The sequence below is a fragment of the Ailuropoda melanoleuca genome, chromosome 8 (genome assembly GCF_002007445.2).
Source record: "Ailuropoda melanoleuca isolate Jingjing chromosome 8, ASM200744v2, whole genome shotgun sequence".
In the NCBI taxonomy this organism is placed as follows: domain Eukaryota; kingdom Metazoa; phylum Chordata; class Mammalia; order Carnivora; family Ursidae; genus Ailuropoda; species Ailuropoda melanoleuca.
The window spans coordinates 60,244,585-60,269,641 of NC_048225.1; the positions used below are offsets into that span (position 1 = coordinate 60,244,585).

Genomic DNA, 25,057 nt, shown 5'->3' on the forward strand with positions numbered 1-25,057 from the left:
GGCCCGGGACGATGCGGCCCGGGGCGGCCCGGGAGCTGAGCAGGGCCCCCGCGCCGTCCCCCGCGGGCCCCGGCTTCCAGAGCCGCAGCCGCCGCCCCGCCCCCGGGAGACATGACTTCCAAGCCGCATTCCGACTGGATTCCCTACAGGTACGCGGGCGCCGGTCCCACCTCCCCTTCAGCTCGGGGGCGCGGGCTCGGCCCCCTACCCTGCAGCGCTCAGGGCGAGCGGCGCCCAGCACTCCGACCCGGGGCGCGGGGCCCCTGTACCCGTCCCATCCCACACTGCGGGCGCGGGGCCTTCCTACCCCAACTTTGGGCCCCAGGCGGACTGAATTGGCCGGCCCTGCTCCATCTCTCGTCCGCCGGGGTTGCTGGAAGGGGCCGGTGCTCTGGGCCTGTGTGGGCCGTGCTGGGTCGGGCAGCGCCATGTGGCCGCCCGGGGAGGGAGCGCACTGCTCTGAGCCCCCTCCTAGGCNCTCTGAGCCCCCTCCTAGGCCCAGCACACCGGGTCACTCGCCGGTAGAGCTGTGGACAGACAGCCGTAACAGGCATGCACCCCCCGTGGGTGCATCGGGCCAGAGACGCTCCTGCTGGTCTGTTCACACACGCAGAGCATGAATTCCTGGAGACAGTTATTGTGAACCAAGCGCACAGGCCGCTCATACACACATGCACCCTGTACGTCTCCACACACGCTGAGTCTTGGTCTCGCACAGGTGTACTCCTACTCTGTGCCCATACACATCCTGTATTTGGACAATGCCTGACACCTGCTACCCGCTCACAGGTGCTACTCGTATCTATCAGAGACTCGGAAATCCACTTGCGCACAGGTCTATACCTGGACACCCACCGACTCACAATACGTAGATTGCCTTTACTTTCATAAGAGCGCTCACGAAAGCACGGCTGCCCAGTGTCGCCAGACTCTGTGGTCTGTCCCAGGGATAGATGGGCTTTGCCAGTTACCTGGTGGTTGGGGTGGGGGAGGGGTGTTGGGTGGTTCTCACACAGGTGCAGGCCTTTCCCCCATCCACTCTTCATTCTCTCCATTACCCCTGGAATAGAGCTCATCGTCATGGCAGCGCCAGATCCTTGGCCACCTATTGGCTCCTGGTTGCCATGGGCTACGGGGCTGTCTCTAGGCCTCCCAGAGAGGCATGTGTGTAAGATGGGTGCTGGACTGCCGAGGGCCACTATGTTATTGCCCGCCTGGGTGCTCATGCCTGCGGGTGGGAGGAGCAGACCCTCAGGACCTGCCCTGTAACACGGCCAGCTCTTGGGAAGGGACCTGATTCTCGTCACCGACAAAATACTTCTGACAGCTCTTCTAGGAGTCTGTCCAGACAGCTTCCAAAATGGAAACTGGCTGAAACAGCCTGAGGCTTGTTAAAAGCAGGTCCTTCAGCAAACAAGCACCTGTCACTGACCGGGGGATCCAGGGTTGCTCTCGAGAACTGTTGTCTCTAAGCTGTTTGGGGGGGCTTTAGGGCTCCCCAAGTTAGAATTTGTGGGTGCCCCTCCCACCAACATAGACACGTGCACACACATGAGTCACCCATAGGGTTTCCTGCAGACATAATTCAGTCACACCTCAGCGTCTCCCACAGATCAGGGAGATAATCCCAGCTGGAGACTGGGGCTTTGCTGACTCCAGAGCTGCTGCCCTGCACCGGGCACCCAGGCTAGGGCCACAGGTAGTTTCTGGAGCATCCTGGCTTGACACGTCTGTGCTGAGGACCTCCTAGAAGACCGTGCAGCCCCATGGAATACCATTAACCTTTTCCAGCCACCCGGCAGAGGTGCCTGGGTCGCTCCTGCGGGCTGAGTGGCCTCTAATGCTGTGGAAGTACGAGTACGGGGAGGCACATGGCAGGGTGGTGGGCACAAACTTAGGAGGGCAGGAAGGGACAGGACTTGTGGCCGTAGATACAAAGGCGTGTTTAGGATCTGGCAGATGGGGGCCCAGCCCAGATCGAGGTTGAAGGAAGCCTCTCCCAGGAGCCAAGGACCAGAAGAATGTGTCGAGTAAGTGCACGAGTCTTAGAGAAAGCCGTTCCTTTCTTGGGCCCGCACACGCCATCTGGAGCACAGAATCCTGTCACCCTGGAAGCCTGTCCCTGAGGAGCAGCTTGGCACTCTCGTGGCCCTCCCTGCTTGCGGTCCCATTGCTCTGTAACCCCTGCCGTCTGGCTCTGTGGCAGGGAGGGTGGGTCTCGAGCTGGGGGCAGGCTATAGTCAGAAGTTGCCAGAATCTCTCCTGCCTTCCTGGGGTCTTTCTGAGCATGCCCTGAGCCTGGGAAAACACTGGACTTTGGGTGTAGACTTCTAGAACGGGGAGACCTGGGCTGAGAAGAGGAGATGCAAATTGCCTCTCGCATTAACTGGGCTGCTGATTGCAGTTAAAGCCACATGCCTGCGTGATCGCAGAAAACTGGGGCAGAAGACAGGCAAGGCCGCCGCCGAGGGGGATGAGCACACGAGCGTGAGCTTCGGTATGAGGTTTCCCCAGTGTCACAGCATGTCGGAACTGGAATGCGTCCTTTGGTGTGGGGGAGAGAGGTCGGTCGATTTCTTGTTAGCTCTCCTGGTGGGGGTTTTACTCCCTCTGTGATGGCTGCACCTGCGTTCCCTCGGCCTGGCTCATTTTCTTTGAAGCAACTGCCAGTTGGCGATAATCTTCTTAAGGGTAATTGTGGCTCAGTTTATAATGATCATGGATTAATCTCACATTCTGACTCAGAAGGGAGCCATTTAGTTTATAAAGTTGAACAACTGGAATCATGTTTTGTCTTTTGATTTTTTTTTTTTAAAGATTTTATTTATTTATTTGACAGAGGTAGAGACAGCCAGCGAGAGGGGGAACACAAGCAGGGGGAGTGGGAGAAGAAGAAGCAGGCCCACAGCGGAGGAGCCTGATGCGGGGCTCGATCCCAGAACGCCAGGATCACGCCCTGAGCTGAAGGCAGACGCCCAACCGCTGTGCCACCCAGGCGCCCCTGTCTTTTGATTTTTTCTATTAGTACTAATAATTTTCACTTCTGCCATTTTGTCTTCATCTGTGTTCTTGCGTATTAAAGGCCCCTCCTCCCTGGCTTCACAGCCTTTTATGAGTTGCAGGTGGAGCATTAAGAGTGAGGGAGCGAGGGCGGGCCCTGTCCCCAGTGCTCTCTCTGCCTGTCTCCCCCACCCGGCCCCGAGCTCCTGGAGAGCAGGGACCCCATCTGGTCCTGGGCTGTGCGCCCGGCGTGCCCAGCATAGACAAGAGGAGCTGTACTTTGAATCAAAGAGGCATCTCCAGGTAGCTTTTTGGACTTTCTGGCTTTCGTGGCCGCACACCCGGGTTCTCCGCACACCCGAGGCGTGTAGCAGCCTCCCCTCAGGGAGAGGAACACTGCCGGAGAAGCGTGCCCGTCGAGCCGCAAGGGCCCTTACGGGCTCTCGGGTCCTTTGTGCGAATGCTCCCTTCTGTCGCGTGGCTGTGACCATTAGAAAGCTCTTCTTGGGGTGAGCCTGGGCATGCCTCTGGATTTTCCCTCCTCTTGGCTCTTGTGAGGGTCCTCCCACCACTTCCAGACTGCGCTTTCTGGGGAGTGGGAGCCCGAGCAAGACCAGGCTCCCTGGGCTCTGCCTGTGTGGGAAGCCTGGGGGGGCCCTGGATGCCATGGCGGCTGGGAGGAGGCACAGCATCTCTGCTCCCCGCTGCTGCTGAGGGTGGGAGGAGCAGGAAACGGGTGATAGAGAGGACTCCGGGCGCAGGGACCGTGTGGATGCCCTCAGGTTGGTCTCCACCCTCCTCCAGCCCCCAGGTGTGGGGCCACCTGCAGCTTCCTGGCCTGTCCTACACCCAGCAGAGGGAGGCTGTCACTTCCTTGCTGGAGACCCTGCTCCCGTTGTTGACCCTGAGTCCCCCCGTCGTGGGGGACAGCTTCAGCTACCTGACTCCTCACCTTGAGGCCTCTGTCAACAGAACCCCAAAGTCTCATCAGGGCGATGTCAAGCCCTGTGTCCCCCATTCTGGCTGTGTGGGGACTCACATGTAAGGCATGACCCTCTCCTGTCAGGGTTCCATCGGTCAGACTCTGCGAGCTGTCCAGTGTCTTCTGAAGTCACGCTGTCTTAATGAACAGTTTAGTATTGCTTCGGCTTTGTGTCACTTGTAAGTCTGCCGAGAGGCCTGCCTTGTCTTCAGGTCATCAATAGACACGCTAAGCAAGGGAAGCAGGGTGCTGGAATCCCCCTCTGATCAGGGCTTGACTTACTGTTGTACGAACCTGTCTCCTGGGAGGGGCACACCAAACACTGCTTTCTCCCGCCCACGAGTGACCGTCACCGGTCCCTGCGGTTCCATGTGGCAGCCTGGCTGTGCTGCCCTCCCGTGGTCCCGGATCGGTCTGGGGGCATGTGCCCTGACTTGCTGGTGGACTGGACTCACTCCTGCTGATCATTGGGTCTTCTGGCTCTTCAGTGAACCCGCCCCATGATCTTACCTGGGGCTGTGTAAGACTGACCCATTTACAGACTATGATTTCTTCCCCCATCTGAGCAGAAGGCTGCATTTAGGTACTTCCAGCAACTCTCCAATTTCTTTTTTGTTCTTTAGAGATCACCAGCTGTGGCTCATGGTCCCCATTTGCATGACTGAGCATCAAAATCACCTATGTTTCTTGCTTTAAAAGAGAAAATGAGGTGAGGGATTGATTCTGGGGTAGCTTCCCCAGCGGTTCTGAATCACCGAGTCAGGGCCCAGTGCGCATAGCAGTTTTAATGACCGGCTAAGTTTGGGAGCCCGAGGCAGGAATGGAGAGGGCCCATCCTGGGAGGCGGGGACTCTGGTGAGCCCCATGGGCTTCTCCCTTCTGGGACTGCCTCTGTTCCCACCCGTACTGTTTCCCTGATGTTCCAGGCAACCACTAGGGGCGGATCTGGGCGTGCTGGGATGGGGGTGGGGCAGTCTGGCACAGCTACAGGGCTTGCAGCCTGGCCCCCTGGGTAGCCTTTCCTCCTCTGATTCCCCTGGTCCAACGGGGGCAGCTTCCTCTGTGACCCAGTGGAAGGAATGAGGACATAAAAGGGGAGGGTGAACTGGGCGTGGAGCACGGGCCTGTGCCTAGGTAGCCTGGCCCCCAGGCCTCTGGTCAGCACTGGTGGGTTAGCGGAGCATGCAGGGTGGAGTCTAAAGAGAGGCGGGAACCCGGCTTCCTAAATGTGTTGTCCACGGCTGGCTTTTCCATCCCGTGGGAGAAGTGCCCCTGCTCTCGCTTGTAATCAGGCATGGTTTTCTCTCCAGATCTCTGTTGGGCAGTTCGGGGGAAGCCAGAGCATATGGAGGGGCTGTCTCCCTGGGAGCCGAAGGGGCCACCTCGTTGNTTCTTGTTAGCTCTCCTGGTGGGGGTTTTACTCCCTCTGTGATGGCTGCACCTGCGTTCCCTCGGCCTGGCTCATTTTCTTTGAAGCAACTGCCAGTTGGCGATAATCTTCTTAAGGGTAATTGTGGCTCAGTTTATAATGATCATGGATTAATCTCACATTCTGACTCAGAAGGGAGCCATTTAGTTTATAAAGTTGAACAACTGGAATCATGTTTTGTCTTTTGATTTTTTTTTTTTAAAGATTTTATTTATTTATTTGACAGAGGTAGAGACAGCCAGCGAGAGGGGGAACACAAGCAGGGGGAGTGGGAGAAGAAGAAGCAGGCCCACAGCGGAGGAGCCTGATGCGGGGCTCGATCCCAGAACGCCAGGATCACGCCCTGAGCTGAAGGCAGACGCCCAACCGCTGTGCCACCCAGGCGCCCCTGTCTTTTGATTTTTTCTATTAGTACTAATAATTTTCACTTCTGCCATTTTGTCTTCATCTGTGTTCTTGCGTATTAAAGGCCCCTCCTCCCTGGCTTCACAGCCTTTTATGAGTTGCAGGTGGAGCATTAAGAGTGAGGGAGCGAGGGTGGGCCCTGTCCCCAGTGCTCTCTCTGCCTGTCTCCCCCACCCGGCCCCGAGCTCCTGGAGAGCAGGGACCCCATCTGGTCCTGGGCTGTGCGCCCGGCGTGCCCAGCATAGACAAGAGGAGCTGTACTTTGAATCAAAGAGGCATCTCCAGATAGCTTTTTGGACTTTCTGGCTTTCGTGGCCGCACACCCGGGTTCTCCGCACACCCGAGGCGTGTAGCAGCCTCCCCTCAGGGAGAGGAACACTGCCGGAGAAGCGTGCCCGTCGAGCCGCAAGGGCCCTTACGGGCTCTCGGGTCCTTTGTGCGAATGCTCCCTTCTGTCGCGTGGCTGTGACCATTAGAAAGCTCTTCTTGGGGTGAGCCTGGGCATGCCTCTGGATTTTCCCTCCTCTTGGCTCTTGTGAGGGTCCTCCCACCACTTCCAGACTGCGCTTTCTGGGGAGTGGGAGCCCGAGCAAGACCAGGCTCCCTGGGCTCTGCCTGTGTGGGAAGCCTGGGGGGGCCCTGGATGCCATGGCGGCTGGGAGGAGGCACAGCATCTCTGCTCCCCGCTGCTGCTGAGGGTGGGAGGAGCAGGAAACGGGTGATAGAGAGGACTCCGGGCGCAGGGACCGTGTGGATGCCCTCAGGTTGGTCTCCACCCTCCTCCAGCCAAACACTGCTTTCTCCCGCCCACGAGTGACCGTCACCGGTCCCTGCGGTTCCATGTGGCAGCCTGGCTGTGCTGCCCTCCCGTGGTCCCGGATCGGTCTGGGGGCATGTGCCCTGACTTGCTGGTGGACTGGACTCACTCCTGCTGATCATTGGGTCTTCTGGCTCTTCAGTGAACCCGCCCCATGATCTTACCTGGGGCTGTGTAAGACTGACCCATTTACAGACTATGATTTCTTCCCCCATCTGAGCAGAAGGCTGCATTTAGGTACTTCCAGCAACTCTCCAATTTCTTTTTTGTTCTTTAGAGATCACCAGCTGTGGCTCATGGTCCCCATTTGCATGACTGAGCATCAAAATCACCTATGTTTCTTGCTTTAAAAGAGAAAATGAGGTGAGGGATTGATTCTGGGGTAGCTTCCCCAGCGGTTCTGAATCACCGAGTCAGGGCCCAGTGCGCATAGCAGTTTTAATGACCGGCTAAGTTTGGGAGCCCGAGGCAGGAATGGAGAGGGCCCATCCTGGGAGGCGGGGACTCTGGTGAGCCCCATGGGCTTCTCCCTTCTGGGACTGCCTCTGTTCCCACCCGTACCGTTTCCCTGATGTTCCAGGCAACCACTAGGGGCGGATCTGGGCGTGCTGGGATGGGGGTGGGGCAGTCTGGCACAGCTACAGGGCTTGCAGCCTGGCCCCCTGGGTAGCCTTTCCTCCTCTGATTCCCCTGGTCCAACGGGGGCAGCTTCCTCTGTGACCCAGTGGAAGGAATGAGGACATAAAAGGGGAGGGTGAACTGGGCGTGGAGCACGGGCCTGTGCCTAGGTAGCCTGGCCCCCAGGCCTCTGGTCAGCACTGGTGGGTTAGCGGAGCATGCAGGGTGGAGTCTAAAGAGAGGCGGGAACCCGGCTTCCTAAATGTGTTGTCCACGGCTGGCTTTTCCATCCCGTGGGAGAAGTGCCCCTGCTCTCGCTTGTAATCAGGCATGGTTTTCTCTCCAGATCTCTGTTGGGCAGTTCGGGGGAAGCCAGAGCATATGGAGGGGCTGTCTCCCTGGGAGCCGAAGGGGCCACCTCGTTGTCCCTGGGCAGAGTGCGTGGATTGGTGGACACTGCAGACCGGGTTTTCCCGACCCTCAGGAGCCAGTGGCCGGTGTGTTCCTGGATGTCCCTGGTCCAGTCCCCAGCAGGAGGCGACCATGATGAAGGAGCCGCCAGGGTCAGCGGGAGGACCCATCCATCAGTTGCCCTGTCTCCAGTGCGAGTCTCCTGGCGGGGCCGCAGCTGGCAGCCTGGGCTTGGCAGTGATTCCGTAATTGGAGCCCGAGTTGTTAAAAAGCCATTACTGTCTCCTCTGTGGTTATCATTTAGTGCTGCCTAGAACAGTGCCCGTTGGGTAGAGGCAGGCCGGGGAGTGTCGTGAGAAAGGAAGGAAGGCACCCTGGTGGGAGCTGAGGGGCAGGGCTGCCCGGAGGGGGTGGGGGGCCAGGGCCTGCCCAGGAGGGGAGAGGGGTTTCCTTCCACTCCCTGGAGACCACCCTTGTTGCCGGGCTTTTCCGCAGCCACGGGGACTTGCAGGGATTTGTCAGCCGTCAGGGACAGATGTGCGCCTCAGACACAGCGCTGTGCTGTCAGGCAGTCCGGGCTTGTCCCCACCGGGGGGCCGTCCCTGCCAGGGACCGTGGTCAGCCTCGGACCTTTGCGGCTTTCCTAGAAACAGGGCCGAAGCAGGAAGCTGCTTTGCCGGACGCGCCGTCGCCCACTCTTGGAGCCGCCGCGGAGGTGCGTGGATGGCGGGCCTCCTGGGGGTCCTGCACACGCCGGCCCCCGCTGCTCCAGTGTGCCTGGTGGTGAGGGACGTGGGGGCGGCTCTCCAGGCACTTCCAGGCTCTGTGTGGTTCTGGAATCTCTTCAGAAGCTTACCCCTTGTTCATCCATCTTTCTGTGAGGGCCCGTGGTGAAGTGCGTGCCACCTGTTGACTGACACCTGGCTGGTGCTCCCCATCAGGGAATGGGGCTGGGCCGGAGGAAGAGGAAAGCAGCCTCCTTGCCCGGGCGTGACCTGTGGCGAGTCCATGGCAGTGAGACAGCTGCCTGGGCTAGGAATGTGCCCCCCTCCCCGGCATGGAGAGGGACACTAGAGGCCCTGGGCGGCAAGGCCACCGTGGCTGGGGCCGCCTTTGTCCGTCTAGCTGCCGCTGTGACCCGGCGGTTCTGGAGGTGGCTTTGCTCATGTCAGCTTAACTCGCAGGCAGGCGGATGTCCCCTTTTCTGAACGACCCTAGATGTTTGCGTCAGCACCTTGGAGGGCGTCTCACCAAGCTCAGCACGGGGATGACCTGGCTGCCCCTGGCCCTGCCCTGCGAAAGGGCAAGGGACTCACGTCATCCCAGGGAGCCATGCAGCTGCCTCCTGCCAGCAGGAAGCAGAGCCGCCAGTCTCGTGGAGGTGACTTGGGCTCCTGGGCCTGGCCGCTAGCGAATGACTGAGATGACAGGCTGCCCCATGTGGACCCAGGCACAGAGCTCGGCAAGCAGAGCACAGCTGCATTTCAGCTGGTGTCCGGAGGGCCGTTTCTAGCCCTGTCCTGCAGTTTTAAAGGGATCTCGTTGCTCGTGCGGCAGAGCCCAGTGGATGGTGGTGATTGTGGACCGAGCCTTTGAAGTCTGCGGGAGCAGACGCTTTGCCTCAGTGCTCCTCAGTGAGGCCCGACGTAAGGTGGAGAGACCCCAGGCATCTTGCTCACCCCAATAAATGCATCCTTCCCTCAGAACTCCAGCCTGTGGGGCCTGCTTCCTCCGAGGGGCCCTGTCCCAGCCAGCTTGAAGTTTCAGGAGCCCGGTCGCTGTCGTCTGGTCCTGGCAGTGCCCTCAGGGAGTCCCACGTGCCGCTGTGGGCGATTTGAGGTGGACTGAGGCCTTGACTTGGAAGCATGTCTGTTTAGTAGTGTTTTCTCTTGTGCTCTGGCAGCCAAGGCTTTTGGAGAATAAGGCTGTGAACAGACTCAGGTCACAGTTGGGGCTTGTCTTCAGTGCAGAGCAGCCCATGCTGTCAGGACAGGCCTTCAAGTGAGGAGGACCGCTGCCAGTTCAAAACAGGCAGCTGTCCTGGGCTGTGGCCAGGGAGGTGGGTGGGTAGAGCTAGAGGTGTCCCGTGGGCTGTGGAGTCCACGGACTTCCTGCCATGCTCGGCTGGCCCCCCCAGCACACGGACACACAGGTAGTTTGGGTGGGCCGAGGGGAGAGCGCAGGTGGGTGACTGTTCAGCTAAAAAGCGCTCCTGTCGTCAGGCGGCGGCGGCACTGGCTGCAGCTCGTCTCCGGGGTGACTCCCTTTTCCACACGCACCGTGCTCACCTGCACACAAGCACACTGGCCTCTTACGCAGGTGTTCGTGGGCGTGCATCTACAGCTGTGTGCTCACACGTGTGGACGCGCTCCTGTATTCGGACATGTCCTGGAGCGTGCACACGCACGACATACACGCAGAGCTTCACGTGCAAAGCTGATGCACGCAGGTACGCCTGGGCGGCCCCCGCTCGAGGTCTGGTGCTGGGCGGGCTCCAGCGTCACTGGGCCAGGGTAGTCTGGGCTTCCAGGGCTCCGATCCTCAGCCTCCGGCCCTACCCCCTAACCTTGGCTTTTATAGAATTTGCGGCTACGTCTTATGGATGTATCTTGGACTAGAAGGAATGCTAAGTGGTTAGAGCTCCCTAATTATGCTTGTCTTCCTGGGAAGCAGGTCCAGTCTATGTGAGATGACACTGCCCGTTTCAAGACCTTAGGGACTCAAGGATTTGATGCCATGGTGCCCCATGCGCCATGCTGGCTGGTTGCTGGGCTGTGCACTGGTGCGCTGTCGGCCTGCAGACATCCCCCCAGCCCCAGCCCTGCCCTCAGGGACCGGTTGATCTTTTATGAGGGGGACCCTCAGCCTTCTTTAAGAGGGGAAGTGGGGTGGGCGGTGTTAGCACCTCTGGTCTGCCACCTCTCGGAGAGCCAGGAGTTTGAATAGAAGAGGAAAGAGTCTGCCTAAAGGATCGAGCCTCCTCTAGGAAGGACAGAAAGACGGGAGGAGCTGGTGAGGTACGAGAGGGACCTGGAGCCCAGCCTTGGGCCCGGCTTGCACCTGATGCCTCTGGACAGATTTCCCTGGATCTCAGGCATGTCCCTGCTCATGGGCCCAGAGGGAAAGTCTCCTCCTGTACTTACTGGGGCCAGGCTGACTAGGAATTCCTTGGTCAGCAAGGACCCCAGCAGGAGAAAGCTCCTAAAGTGGCAGAATTACAGCTCCCAGCTTTTCGTCTGGAGTCAGTTTCCAGATAGTAGCTCCACCCTTCCTCACTCCTGTGTTCCCCGAGTCATGACAGGAGGGGTTTAAAGAACCCAGATGTGTGGGGTGGGTGGGCGCTGGGCTGTGGGCTCCATCCTGGCGGCCGGCGGGCCGGCCCTGAGTGCCCTGTCTCCCTCTGCAGTGTCTTAGATGATGAGGGCAGCAACCTGAGGCAGCAGAAGCTGGACCGGCAGGTGAGCGGGGCCGGGCCGGGTGGACGGGCAGTCAGCACTTACCAGCCTGCATGGAGAGGGAGAATTGTCTCCCTTCCTGGGGGGACCTGGCTGGTGGGGACGAGGCTCTCACGGAAGAGAGGCGAGCCCTCTCTTGACCAGCTCAGCATGAGCGCCGCCCCAGAGCCCGGGGCTCTTGCCGGGCAGGCAGCTGGTGCCCACAGTTGGAGCACTGGTCATCCGTGCTGCGGTCCTGCCGGGGCGGCTACCTGGGCTGACTTGTGTCTCCTTTTCCTGGACCCTGGGTCTCAAAGGGCCAGGGGCACGATGCCTTGGCCCGGAGCGGGCTGTGGACCCCCTGGCAACCTCGAGACCCGAGCTCGAGCCATCGGGGCCTTCTCTCTGGGCCCAGTGGGGAGCCTGCCCTCCGGGTGGACGCGCCGGGCCGCGCTCTCGGGGCCCGCCGACTCCTGAGCCTGTCCGGTGCGTCCGCAGCGGGCCCTGCTGGAGCAGAAGCAGAAGAAGAAGCGTCAGGAGCCCCTGATGGTGCAGGCGAACGCGGACGGGCGGCCGCGGAGTCGGCGGGCCCGGCAGTCGGAGGAGCAGGCGCCCCTGGTGGAGTCCTACGTCAGCAGCAGCGGCAGCGCCGGCTACCAAGGTAGGGCCGCGAGGGCGGCGTCAGGGGCGTCGGGGGCTGAGGCCCCGGTGGAGGGAGGCTGGCCGGCCTGTGCCTGGGCGTCCGGAGGCTGCCGGGCAGTCGCAGTCGTGCTGGCAGCTGCGTCCTGAGCGCCGACTGTGTGCCCAGGGCGGGCCCGGCCTGCAGAGAGCGGCTCCACCCCAGTCGGAAGATCGTTTCTGGTCACGCCACCCTAGGGCGCCTGCTCTCTCGTGACCGGGAGCAAGTCACTTACCCTCTCTGGGCCTGTTTTCTGCCCTCGTAAAGTTGAGGAACGTTCTGTGTCTTGGGGCTTTGCAAATTGCAGCGTTAGCTGCCTCCTGCTTTGCCCTCTGCTGGCTCCTGGTGTTAAGTACACGGGGCTCATTTCCAGCCCGCGAGAGGGGAGTTTGACATCAGTGAGAACTGTTTCTCCCAGCAGACAACAGCTTTTCACTGACTGTGCACGTTTATGTTGTATGTTCGTTTCTTAAATATTGATTGAGGGCTTACTTTGTGTCAGGCTCTGGATTCGAGGCCGAGGGTCCCGGGGAAGCACAAAACAGGTGTGCTGTTTGTTCCCGGACCTGGAGGTCTAGGAAGGGAGAGAGAGTTAAGCACGTAGTCACAGGTGTGCTTCGTGGAGAGAAACCAGGCTCTGTGAGTGAACGGGGGAGAGACTGCGCCCAGACGAGGGCTAGGGAAGGCTTCCCCAAGGAGGTGACTGCCGGTTGAGTGGGAGTTTAGTTGGGGGTCAGGGGGCCAGCGTCCACAGTGAGGACAGTGCAGACAGTGGGACAACTAGAGCAAAGCCCCTGTGGCAGGAGGGAGGACGCTGTGCACAAGGCACTGAAAGGGCCTGGTGGGGCTGGGACTTGGGGTGCCTGGGAGATGAGGGGGTGTGCCATGAAGGCCAAGGCCAAGCGGAAGGGGGCTGGAGGGGCCAGCCTTGCAGGAGAAGGTTGGTCTTCATGTTATGAGCAATGGGAAGTCACTCAGACCTTGAGCAGGTTGGGGTTCTGGTGTGTGCAGACTGTGGAGGCCCCCCAGCTCTGAGCCTCGTGAGATCCCTCCGTGGGTGCGTGCAGCTCCTTGTAGCCGGAGTGTCTCTCCTGCTCGGGGTACTCCGGCCTGCCAGGCTCCCGTGGGCTTGTCCCATGTGGGCCCATGCAGGCTCCCTGGAGTGCTTGCCCTGCGAGTTCTGGGCTCTTCTAGGAAATGCAGCCTTTTCCGTCCTCAGCACCTTGAGTGACCCACATTCTTCCAGATGCTCTCCCTGCCCAGGCGCACACAGTTGCTGGCCCAGAGCTTTGACTGCAGTGCTTCCTGTGGACTTCATGACCCTGGGCTGGGGCACCCCTCCTTCCAGCTCGGCCTGCCCCGGCCCCTTTGTCTTGTAGAGAAGCGCGGTACAGAGGCCCTGGTAGGGCTTGCGTGGTGGTGGGGCCCCAGGAAATGTGCTGAGAAGTGAGCTCCGCTTAGAGCTCTGGTCTCACCTAGGGCCCATGTTTCTCTCTCTCTCTCTCTGTCTCCGACTCTCTCCTGAGCAGTTCAAGAGGCCGACTCACTCTCCAGTGCGCAGCTGGGAGCTGCCCGCCCAACAGCACCAGCCTCAGCCAAGAGAACCAAGGCGGCAGCTGCGGCGGGGGGCCAGGGCGGGGCCTCTAGGAAGGAGAAGAAGGGGAAGCACAAAGGTTGGCTTCCTCCCCGACAGCCCTCCTCAGGAGGCCTGGCTCCCACTGGAGGGTTGGGGGGGAGGCTTCTCCTCCAGACTTGGAGGTAAGGGGCAGGGTGGGAGGCCTCTGGGAAGGCACAGAAGGGCACTCAGGCCCCCACCCCGCTGGCTCACAGGCTTCCTCTAGCTCATGGGGTTCCTGGGCTGGCCTGTGGGCGTGGGCCAGCTCCCCACACTGCCAGGAAGTGAAGCGCACCTCGCCTGTGTCCAGCCCAGGCGGTCCCCCCACACCGCCCCGCACCTGGCTTGAGCACCCTCCATCTCTGTCCTGCCCCGGGCCGCCTGCCCCATCCTTGTGCGGTACTCACAGTTGTCATGAGGGCTTTCTCGACTTTCTGCTCTAGTCCTGACTCTACCCTCTGGGTCCACAGACCAGTCTGTTCTCTCTGTTCCTCTCTCTCTAGAAAAGATCCCCAGAGATCAAGGACCATTGTGGTGGCTCCTGCCACGAGTCCTGTCTCTGCTGGCGAGACACCCTGTGTCCCCAACCTGTGTGTGTGGGCAGTGATTCCCAGGCGTCTGGGACATGGTTGGACAGTGGTGTGTCAGGGTTCACAGGCTTGTGGAGCCGACTGCAGCGTTGGGGGGGCAGGGTGACTGCCACCTGTGTGGGCCAGGCCTTCTGTTACTCGGGCACCTGGGGCAGGGTGACGTGGGATGGGAGATCTTCCATGTGGGAAGGGAGTGTATGCCGACCTCCGTCTTTTTCAAGGGGCCCCATGTGTTTCGAATGCTGTCTGTGAGTTATGGGTGCGTGTGTGTATTGTGTGTGTGCGAGAAGGTCAGCACTGATAACTGGGAGTTGGCCATGTCTGGGGGTAAGTGGTGGCCTTGGCCATGGTCATGATCGATCCTTGTTCTCCATCTTGTCTTTTTCACTGTGCAGTTGGTTTTGTAGATGGCTGTCTTCTGTCTAGGGATGGGAGGCATTTCAAACCAACCCTCGGCAACTAATTTGGGGGAACTGCAGAAGAAACGAAGCCCATGTCCCTTTGTAGTTTGTTGATCATTAAGACACTGGCAGCAGTCATTAGTGTTTTTTAAGAATCAGGTTTGCAGAGGGTTCCCCCCACTCATCCCTCACCCACTTCAAGGACGTCAGAGAATGCAGGCTCCCCCCCCCCCAGCCCAATGGGACTCAGGAATCTCCGTGGCCTGCAGGCACCAGCGGGCCGGCAGCACTGGCAGAAGACAAGTCTGAGGCCCAAGACCCGGTGCAGATCCTGACTGTGGGCCAGTCAGACCACGCTCAGGACGCGGGGGAGACGGCAGCCGGCGGGGGCGCACAGCCCAGTGGGCAGGACCTCCGTGCCACGATGCAGAGGAAGGGTGAGCCCTGTGGGGGTTCAGTGACACCCCCAAAGCTCAGTCCCAGGTTCTCAGATGCACCCTTCTTGGGGAACATGGCCCTGGTAGGGGGCACAGTGCAAGACCAACGAGAAACTTGGGTGTAGGGGCCCCTGATCAGGCCAGGTTCAGGGAAATAAATGTCAACTAGGGAAAGCAAGCAGTCCACAGCCCAGTCCTCTCTCCCCACCTCCATCTCCGGTCCCCAGGGAGGCCCAGGTTTGGAGATAGCTTTCCTTGCCCTTTGGTTCCTTTGAAAAAGGTCCTTTTGAAAATGTTTCCCCTACATCTGCTTAGCTCAGGGAGTGGGGCCAGAATGCCAAGAGGCAGGGCAGATCCTCCCAGAAAACCTGCTGCCCAGAGAGCTTCCCCACCAGGAACCCCGCCCCAGGAGTCCCCGGCACAGGGGAGCAGAAGGAAGCCCGGCAGCGCCACACGTTCCAAGAAATGAGATCAGGGCTGGCTCCTGGAGAAAGGGCCATTGAGGCAGGAGGCTGGGGACAGCATTACAGGTGGGAAGAAATGTGTAGACAGACGGCCACAGGCAGCTGGGAGAGGAGTCCGTGGGCCATGCGCATCAGGCTGGGGGAGGAGGGAGCTGGCCTCTCCCCTAGCAGATTCCAGGCCTGTGACAGCTGAGGCCTCCAGTAGACACCAAGGCTCCCAGCACAGGGTCAACTCCACTCAGGCCTCGCTGCGCAGGAGATGGGCACTGACTGCTGGAGATCGGGTCTCATGGGAGGACTGAGCTGAAGCTGGGTGGGGGGGGTTACACCCTAAGGATGGTGACCAGCCCCAGCTCATGCAGACACTCAAGAGAATGTGTCCTTGCGTATATTTGGCTGTGTGTGTGTGTGGACGCGTGTGTGTACACGACTCTGTGTGTACAGGTGACTCGGTGCTTCTGAGCGCGTATCCGGGCGTGTGTATGTGACCACTCCTCCCTTCCCGTTCCTCTGCCCGGCCCAGGGCTCTCTAGCAGCATGAGCTTTGAGGAGGAAGAGGAGGACGAGGACGAAAATAGCTCCAGCTCCTCTCAGCTCAACAGCAACACCCGCCCCAGCTCCGCTACCAGCAGGAAGTCCGTCCGGGTGAGGTGCCTTCCTGCCCGGGGAAGGGGGGGGACGGACGGACGGCAGCCCGCGGAGGTCTGGTCATCCAGGTTGGGGGGGAATGGGTGTGAAGAAATGGAGAGGTGGCTGTCCTGGGACTGGGCCTAGAAACCGAGCAGGAGCTCTTCTGGCTGGGGCTCTTCTGTCCTCTCCTGCCTCCTCTGCTCTTCAGCTAGGCCAGCAGTGGGGGGCCTGCCACAGCCTCCATCTCCCCACCCTGGGGACGGCCGAGGTGGGGGAAGGGCCGAGGAACTAGCTGCTGACCCCAGGACCAGGATGGCTGGGCCCACATCCCAAGGACCCTGTCCCGGTTCCCACCGCCACCAGCACATCGGGGGGCAGCTTTGGGTCCCGGACTGCCAGGTGCAGCCACTCAGGGTCCCTGGCGCTCGGGCTCCCACTCTCCCCTTTAGGAGGCAGCCTCGGCCCCCAGCCCGACAGCCCCAGAGCCCTCGGCAGATGTCGAGGTCCAGGATCTTGAGGAGTTTGCGCTGCGGCCGGCCCCCCAAGGTATCACCATCAAGTGCCGCATCACACGGGACAAGAAGGGCATGGACCGGGGGATGTACCCCACCTACTTCTTGCACCTGGACCGCGAGGACGGGAAGAAGGTGAGGTGGGCCCGAACCTGCAGTGTCAGCGAGGCAGGCTTGAGGTCCTGTGGGCTGGCATGTGACCGGAAGCCTCAGGTCCAGCACTGACCTTTCAGCTCCCCGAAGGGACAGAAGCCTCCGTGCCTGGTCAGTGCGTACCTCTGTTTTTGCCTGTGCGTGTGTGCGCTGGAGTGCATGTACACATGTTCAGGAGCTGAAGCCAGAGGGAGTTGTGTGTGTGTGTGGCACCTGTGATTGTGTGTGACCAGAGGCTGGCCCTGGCACGTGACCTTGCTCCCTTCCACAAGGTGTTCCTCTTGGCGGGAAGGAAGAGAAAGAAGAGCAAAACCTCCAATTACCTCATCTCTGTGGACCCAACAGACTTATCTCGAGGAGGGGACAGCTACGTCGGGAAACTGCGGTACTAACACTCCCCTAGGAAGCAGGTGGGGGTGGGAGGGAGGGGCAGGGCCAGACTCTGGAGAGGGCATGTCTTGTCCCTGAGGGCGATCTAGGTCAGGGGTCAGATCCTCTCATAGAATCTTCTCTGTCTGTCAGCTCCAACCATAGGCCCGGGTCTGTGCCAGCCTAGAGCCAGACTCGGAGATGGAGCTCACATACCAGACCCTGAGCTGGTCCCGGGTAGGCGGGGCGTAGGCCCACCAAGAGGGACAGATCAAACCTCAGCAAGTCGCTGAAGATGTAGGCCACCATGGAAGACCTGCCTTGGCCCCGTGGTCAGTGCCAGAGGGCAGGCTGGGAGTGAGCCCGCGCCGTCGGGGGAAGGCTCTGAGCTAGGTCTCGGGGAGTGGTTGCGGGGGAACAGAGTGCCTGATGTGGGGAGCACAGATCAAGCTCCGAGGTGAGGAGCTAATGCTGGAGATGGGGCTGGACCAGCACGCGCAGGCTGCCCGGGAGAGAGGAGGTCGTCTCAGCCACTCTCCGTGGGATGTTGAGTGCCTTCTGCAGCCTCGCCAGATGCCATCCGCTTGTTCGCCTCCCGTGAGGGGCGCACTCCTGTTCCTCCAGGGAAGCCTGTGGAACTCTGACTTACCTCCTGGAATTTCCCTCGCTGAACTAAGATGCCCTTTGATTCTATTCAGAGCAAGTCCAGGCCTTCTCCCCAAGAAGGAGCTTCAGAGATGGGGATTCAGTGTGCAGTGTGCTCCCAGGTCTGGCCCTGGCCGAGCCCAGAGTGCTCTGTAGGCTCCTTGCTGGACGGCCCGAGCTGTCCCTGCCCTAAGGCAGAGGGTGCATGATCCTCTGTTGATCGCCTGTTCTTCAGGTCCAACCTCATGGGCACTAAGTTCACCGTTTATGACAACGGAGTCAACCCTCAGAAGGCATCATCCTCTACTTTGGAAAGCGGAGCCCTGCGTCAGGAGCTGGCCGCTGTGTGCTACGTGAGTCGTGCATTCCTGGGTCTCTGGTCTCCAAGTTAGACATGACACTGCGGACTTACCGCCCAGTCTGTGGGCTGTCCCATCTATCTTTGTGAGTAGACAGGACCGTATGGAGTTGGGCTGCCCTCTGTCGGAGTGGCCCCTGCCTGTCCTCAGAGCTCAGACCACAGATAGCCATCTGCCCGGGGGGCTCTGGGAAGCGGGCTGAGCTCTGTGCTGCCCAGCCTGGGAATCTCCAGGAAAGGAGGCGGCAGGAGGCCCGAGTTCTTGTCGGTGCCTCTCTCCACCCCTCCCTCCGGTACCTGGGCCCCCCGTGGGCTACAAGGCCCTTTGCATGGTCATCTCACGGAACGCACGACCTAAGAGCTCAGTCCTATTTCCTCTACTGTATAGATGAGGAAACTAAAGCTCAGAGGTTGGGTCACTTGCCAATGTCACACGCATAAGTGACCACACTGGAATGTAAATACAGGGAATTTTTCTACCTTATTTTAAAACGAGGGATTGTTACTGATTTGGGCCTGGGTAGTCTTGGAGGCCAATTGGGAAAGCCATAGCTGTTCTGTATGAGCCTGGGGTGCCACCTGCTGGTCACCTTTGGGGAGGTAGGCTGAATCTCTGAAAATGCTCATTGCGCCCCAGCTAATATTAATACTGTTCGAGGCACTGAGGATACAGTAGTGAACAAGAGACGTAAATTTATACCTTTATGGGACTTAAACCCCTAGTGGGGGAGACGAGCTGTAAAACGTACTTATAAGCAAAACAAATGTGACTAAGAAACAATAAAGCAAGGAAATGCTCACGTGTGTGTAAGCTTTTAGTACGGATGGCAGGGAGGGCCTCCTGGAGGTAGCACGTGGGTAAAGGCCGGAAGGAAGGGAGAGCCAGCCACGCAGGTGTAGTGGAAAACAGCCAGTGCTAACTAATGTCCTGAGTGATGGGCGTGTGTGGGGAATAGTGAGAGGGCAGAGCGAGTGCAGAGGAGAGCAGGTGGTGGGGAGAGGAAGGTAGTGGTGCCATACCACGTGAGGCCTCGCAGTCAAGGTAAGACCTTCAGCTTTTAATCTGTGTGAACAGTGGAGGCAAAGGATGTGACAACGGGACCACTCGCCGTGTGAACGGATGGGGGCAGGGCAAGGTCAGAAACCAGGAATCCAGATAAAGGCTAGTACTGTGACCTCGGGGAGAGGCGGTGCTGGTAAAAAAGTGGTTGAGTTCCAGACAGAATTTGCAGGTAGGGGTGACGTCATCCGCTGATGGATTAGAAGTGGGTGTGAGAAAAAGGAGTTAAGAATGACTTGAAGTAGGTTGCCTGAGTAAATGGAAGAACTGAGTTGTTAAGCGAGGAAGGCGATGGGGAGGCGCCAGTTTGGGCAGAGTGCAGACTCGGGAGCTCAGTTCTGGACGGGTGAAGTGTAGAGATGCCTGTCAGCCGCTCAGGTGGAGACGGTGCAAACGAGCTCGTCAGCTCTAGTCCCTTCTTCCCAGTCTCTCCCTTAGGTACGTAGAGTCCTCAGACGGCCGGTGTTGAGTCCTCTCTTTCCCCCCCAGGAGACAAACGTCTTAGGCTTCAAGGGGCCTCGGAAGATGAGTGTGATTGTCCCAGGCATGAACATGGTTCACGAGAGAGTCTCCATCCGGCCACGAAACGTGAGTCTCTGTGCGCCCCCGTCATCCCAGCGGGTGCATGCACTTCCAGGAGCAGAACTGAGCTGCTGGGTGTCTGTCGGAGACGCAGCGTAAGAAGCCAGGGCTCTAGGTGGAGGTCTAGGGAGATGGAAGGACTCCGCCCCCAGGGCTGATCCCTTTTTAGGGCGGTCCTGTGGCCAAGGCCTGGGGCCGGGCCCGACTCAGGCCAGGCTGCCTTCCCAGGAGCATGAGACGCTGCTGGCACGCTGGCAGAATAAGAACACGGAGAGTATCATCGAGCTGCAAAACAAGACCCCTGTCTGGAACGACGACACGCAGTCCTACGTACTCAACTTCCATGGGCGCGTCACACAGGCCTCTGTAAAGAACTTCCAGATCATCCATGGCAACGACCGTGAGTGTTTCTGCCCTTCCTCTTGATTGTCCCCATGACACCCGGGCCTTTAGCTCAGGGTTCAGCTCACCCAGCCCTGCCTTCATAGGCCAGAGCTCAAGGATGTGGGTTATATGGCTTTGATCCGAGGTCAGAAATTCTCTGACCCTGTGACTGGGAGGCCCGTGGAAGAGCCTTCTTCGGAGCCGTACCCCTAGATTCAGTGCGCTCAGCGGAGTCTCCGGTGCGGGAACGCCCTCTGAACGGACCTCTTCTCTTCTTCTCTGTCCCTCGGTATTTGTGTGCCTCTCATTCTCCTCTGTCATCTGCTCCTCCTTTCCACCACTGCTCCTCATTGTCTTCCCTCCTTTGGGCATCTGTGCTTCTCACATTCTCTGCCCACTGTGACTCGTCTGTCTGTCTGTCCTCCTCTGCACTGTCACTGCGCTGTGCTGCGTGCGCGCCCGGCTCCAGCGGACTACATCGTGATGCAGTTTGGCCGCGTGGCGGAGGACGTGTTCACCATGGATTACAACTACCCACTGTGCGCGCTGCAGGCCTTTGCCATCGCCCTGTCCAGCTTCGACAGCAAGCTGGCCTGCGAGTAGAGGGCCTCCTTGTGCCCTTCGGGGTTGCCCAGCCTGGAGCGGAGTCGTCTGCCTGCAGAGACAGCCCTGCTTACCCTCTCTCTGTACATAGGCCTCCTGCCAGACGAACCTTCAGCTCTCAGCGGCTCCCTGGCCCAGCCGGCTCGGACCTGGCTCCCCTGCCTCCACCGCTGAGACAGAGGACTAGGTGGGAGAGGTGTGTGTGTGAAGGGGCCAGCATGAACTCTTCCTGTGCCCCAAGGTCCGTACGCACACCCCCGCTCTTGAGTTCATATCCTGCTGCAATCGTGTTTGCCACGCTGGGCGGCCTCTTCAGCTGGGAAGGTAGGAAGAAACGTGGGGGGAGAAGAAGCACAGTGCAGGGCTGCTGCGGTCCAGCCATCCACTCAGTCTAGGAGTCAGGTGACAACCGTTCCCCAACAGTGCAGGGCATAGTATGGGTGTGTATGTGTGTGGTGGGTACATCGGTTTTACACAAAAGGGCTAGGATCGGCTTCCAGGCCCTTTGCTAACTCCAGAAAGTCCTCTGACTTCGGAAGGCTTCGGCCAGGCTAGGAGAAGTTATGGGGGTTTGGGAAAGGTGAGTGGCAACACCTTGTTAGGACTGCGGGGGCCTGGCTACGGCTGTGGGAATTGGTTGGTGGCCTAGGGTTCCCGTTCATTTGATTTCTCTAGGTTTTCTCTGCACAGAGGCAGCAGGCGGCCAGAGGTCTTAGAGGCCGGGGCCTGCAGGACCCAGGCTCAGCTTGCAGGAGGTTCACGGACCAGGTTCCCTGGACCGGGGCTATGTTGGGAGGCCCGTCAGCCCGAGGAGCTTTCTGCTGAGCAGCTCCTGCACAGTGCCCGGGAAACGTGGACAGGGCCGGGGGCCGCAGCCTCAGCGTGCAGCCAGGTAGGCATGCCTGGGACCGCGGCCAGCAGCGCGCCAGCCCTAAGCCAGGGCGTGGTCCAGGAAGAAAGTCTAGCTCCAGGGGCCCTGGCCTGTGTCTCGCACCCCTTGTGCTCAGCCTAGGTCATGGCTGCTGAGGACTTCACGCATGTGGTTCTTCTGGGATGGGAATGGGGCAGGGAGTATATCAGAACCACGAGAGAGGACAGGTGGCAGGAGCCTTAGAGATGAACTAGGACAATGTGTCACGTTAGGTGAATCCCATTTAGAAGATGGACTTGCACCGGTCAACTAGCTGCTCGGTGGCAGAGTTCAGAACTTCCACTCCTTCGATTTCTTCGTCCCTACCGTCCCCTGAGAAACTGCTCTGGTTCTCTGGCCTTCCTGGGACCCCGGTCCGCACGCCCGCACTCTTTTGCCCGATTACAGAGACGTAGAGATGTTGGACTTGATGTATGAAATTGAAACCGTTTCAGCGGGCAATTGGGCGGTTCCCTGCTGAAAGCTGGCTTTTTGAACATCAGTCCGAGCAGGACCGCCCTGCGTCTGGCTTCTCCCCGAGGGCAGGCCCTGCCGAGGCCCTTGCGCCTTCCTCGGTTTGGGTGTGGTGGCTGAGGCGTGTGTGTTCCCGGGCTGGGCCTGATCTCCACCCTCCTCAGATGGCACCCCGACCCGGAACACTTGGGAACGCTAAGCCCTTGCCGGACCCTGGCAGAGGCTACTGGCCCAGATGGAGGTCCGAAATCAGTGGGAAGTAAGCAGGGGTTGTTCCTCCCTTCAGAGTAGATGTGCTTAGAAAGGCTGCATAGAAATTTTTGTTTTAAGTAAGTCCTACTTGAATCATTTGATTGAGGCTCCGTAGTGAGGGGAGTTGTTTTGACCCAAGTGGAAGTAGGAGTGTGTCCTCGTTTCCTTAGAAGCTCAGATTTCCTACGTGGAGCGCTCAGAGCAAGGTGCAGCCGTTCTGGCGGGGCTCCGTGCGAGGCCCCTCCACGGGTCCAGTTTCTGGACCACTCTTGGGGTCGTTCTGAGGGCACTAGACTTTTTTATACTGGGGCCAGTCCACTTTTCCAGTCCTAGTTGGGCTCTTTCTTACCCTTGTGACCGGGAGGAGACCTGCTGACATTTGGGATGCTGGAAGCTAGATGTCTGAAGTCTAGTTTAAGCTGTTTCTCTGGGTCTTGGATTCTTAAGTAGAATGGGCTGGTTCGAGAGCCTAGAGGGAGGGAGGGAAGCCGTGTGGAAAAGGCAGAAGCACAAGGGCAAACTCTCGTAGCCTCCATTCCATTGACTATGGGGGGGGGTGGTGGTGGTCAGGAACATGGCTTCAGCTTCCCAGCCTGAACGTGGGGGAAGGGAGCTCAGCGGCCAAACTCTGTTGGGCACTGAGTGACAAGAGCAGTTGAGTCAGCTGCTCGAGACCCAGCTTCACAAGGTCTGTTCTCAAGACCCCATTCCTGGTGATGCTGGTTTCCCTGACCACTGGCCTCCTAGCCATGGGCCCAAAGACTCAAAATGCTGCCAAGGCCCCTGGAGACCACCTGGGCTTAGGATCTCCCGGGGTAAGAGCGCTTGTCCTTCATACCCTCTACCCAGATGGGCCTTGAGTGGGCTGGGAACTGGATGATGGAATGAGCAAGCCCTAAGGGTGGTGGGCAGCTGGGACCTCAGGCAGCTCCTGTCACTGCTTCTGGGGCCACACCCTCTTCCCCCAAGCAGCTCTTCCGTCGAGCAGGATGTTCACTTCCCCACTCTTCTCCAATTCTAGCTTCTCTTTCCTTCTGGCTCCAAGGTGCTCTGTGTCTGTCTGCGTGTCTGTCTGTGTGTATTTGGGGAAAAGGGCAATCTGCAAATCACCAACTGAGGTTTCTTACTATGATCATGTCTAAAGATGAGTAGGAAAGGAATAAGGATATTATGATCACCTGTGGATTTTGTTCGTTCATTTCATGCTCTTTGGTCAGAAAGTAAACCTGGGAAAGTACCAGGTCTTTCTTGGGAGAAAGATTAGGAGGATACCATCTAAGAAATTTTAGTTTTTCAGTTCCATTTTGCATTACCTGAAGAAATTGATATGTGACATGCAGGCTTTTGGATGATGAACATATTCTAGTGAATGTGCCTTAAAAATCACGACACTAGTTCAGAAGGAGCAGGTAAGGTCCAGACACATGCTGCAGACAGGTGCTAGAAGCCAGCGAGTGTGAAAATTTGGAGTCTGTGTCCTTCAGTGACCAAAAGGGCAACAAAATTACAGAAGCAGAAGCTCGTCTTTGGTCTGGAAATAGAGTATTTACCTCTGAGGAAGTTTACGTTTAGAGGAAATTCTAAATTTAACAAGCAGCAGTAATGATTTCAAGCCTAATAAGGACGTGCTTTCCTCCCAGCGGGGTCTGCGGGGAGGGGAGCCGCCGGGCTGGCCGTGGCTCTGTTCTGCAAGCACAAACTCCCAGCCGGAGTCCCTGGTGTCCCCGCACCGCAGCAGCCCTGGCCTTCCCCTCGCCAGCACTCTCTGCCCCAGCTGGGCTCTACATGTGACCTCAGGATACCAGGTGGCCCTCAGAGCACACTTTTCCAGAGAGCCCGAAGGGTCTGCTGTGTCGTGGGGCCCAGCGTCGAACGGCAGCGGCCCCCAGGAACAGGCCAGGGCTCGGGCTCGGGTTCGTACTGGTTCCCTGTCGTTCTGTACCTCCAGTTTGCAATCTTGTCGTCTCAGGATCTGGGGGGCGAGGCACAGCAGAAGTGTGGGCATAGATTAGTTTCCTGACCAAGGTGAGAGGCACGTCGGTCTTCTAGAGAGCACTGCTGCACTTAGCTGTGTGATTCGGAGCGAAGCACGTGATTCTCCTAGGTGGTTTTCTCATCCGCACACTGAGGAGGCTGGGCTGTCAAAGCTGTCAGTAAGAATCAGGGTGAATGAAAACTGGATCCTTGCTTTCATCACTACCTTTTCTGGTTCATCACTGTGCCTTTTTTCTTTCCTCAGAAACATGTCACACCCGTCCCTCTCTTCTGTTCGACTGCCCCTCTCCCTTCCCCCATCAAGGTCCAGGCAGAGCTGCAGATGAGGCCAAGAGCCAGAGTTCCCCAGAGCGTAATTTCGAGTAGCTTAGAAAGGGAAGCCTGCCTCTGGCCTCCTGAATCCTGCAGCGTTTCAGAGGGGACTTGGTCAGGATGGGCGGCACTTCTCTTGCTGGGAGCATCCATTTAGCCAGTTTTCCTAACGCCTAGAATGTGTATGTCCATTTGCACAAGATTGTCTTTTCCTGTTCTGGAGTGGTCATTTTATTTTTGTTCCAAATTATCTGGAGTTTTAGACAAACTTGCAAAACTGTGCTTTTATTAAGTGACTTTTTGAATAAACTCTTTGGTATTCTTGAGCAACTGTATTTATTTAGTGGTATGTGCAATGACAAAGCTGGTGTCCCCGTGCTGACAGTATGTGTTGTAGAGCTCAGTGTGCGTCTAAGTACAGACCGTACAGCAACACATTAAACTTGAACTGTTTCAACTGCTGTGCACTTTTTTTTTCCTATAAAAGGGGAGAAAACATTTCTTACCTACAAATGTTTTCCTACATCAGTTCCGTC

At 58.6% G+C, this 25,057-nt stretch overlaps 1 protein-coding gene across 4 annotated transcripts in view; it reads left to right on the top strand.

Annotated features, from left to right (window-relative positions):
• Positions 1 to 24,847, top strand: part of TUB (TUB bipartite transcription factor) — an 81,022-nt gene extending 56,175 nt beyond the window's left edge. Inside the window, exons 1-12 of one of the 4 annotated variants that reach the window (XM_034666516.1) lie at positions 13 to 149; positions 11,069 to 11,120; positions 11,595 to 11,757; positions 13,305 to 13,448; positions 14,651 to 14,818; positions 15,806 to 15,927; positions 16,362 to 16,559; positions 16,850 to 16,962; positions 17,827 to 17,944; positions 19,499 to 19,597; positions 19,820 to 19,991; positions 20,445 to 24,847. In XM_034666516.1, coding sequence (XP_034522407.1) covers positions 112 to 149; positions 11,069 to 11,120; positions 11,595 to 11,757; positions 13,305 to 13,448; positions 14,651 to 14,818; positions 15,806 to 15,927; positions 16,362 to 16,559; positions 16,850 to 16,962; positions 17,827 to 17,944; positions 19,499 to 19,597; positions 19,820 to 19,991; positions 20,445 to 20,578 — 1,521 coding nt within the window. In that variant the 5' untranslated portion in view covers positions 13 to 111 and the 3' untranslated portion in view covers positions 20,579 to 24,847. Of the gene's footprint in view, positions 1 to 12; positions 150 to 11,068; positions 11,121 to 11,594; positions 11,758 to 13,304; positions 13,449 to 14,650; positions 14,819 to 15,805; positions 15,928 to 16,361; positions 16,560 to 16,849; positions 16,963 to 17,826; positions 17,945 to 19,498; positions 19,598 to 19,819; positions 19,992 to 20,444 lie in introns of those variants that run through there. The other 3 variants (XM_019796338.2, XM_034666518.1, XM_034666517.1) reach the window with 3 other exon arrangements.
• The last annotated feature ends 210 nt before the right edge of the window (positions 24,848 to 25,057 follow it).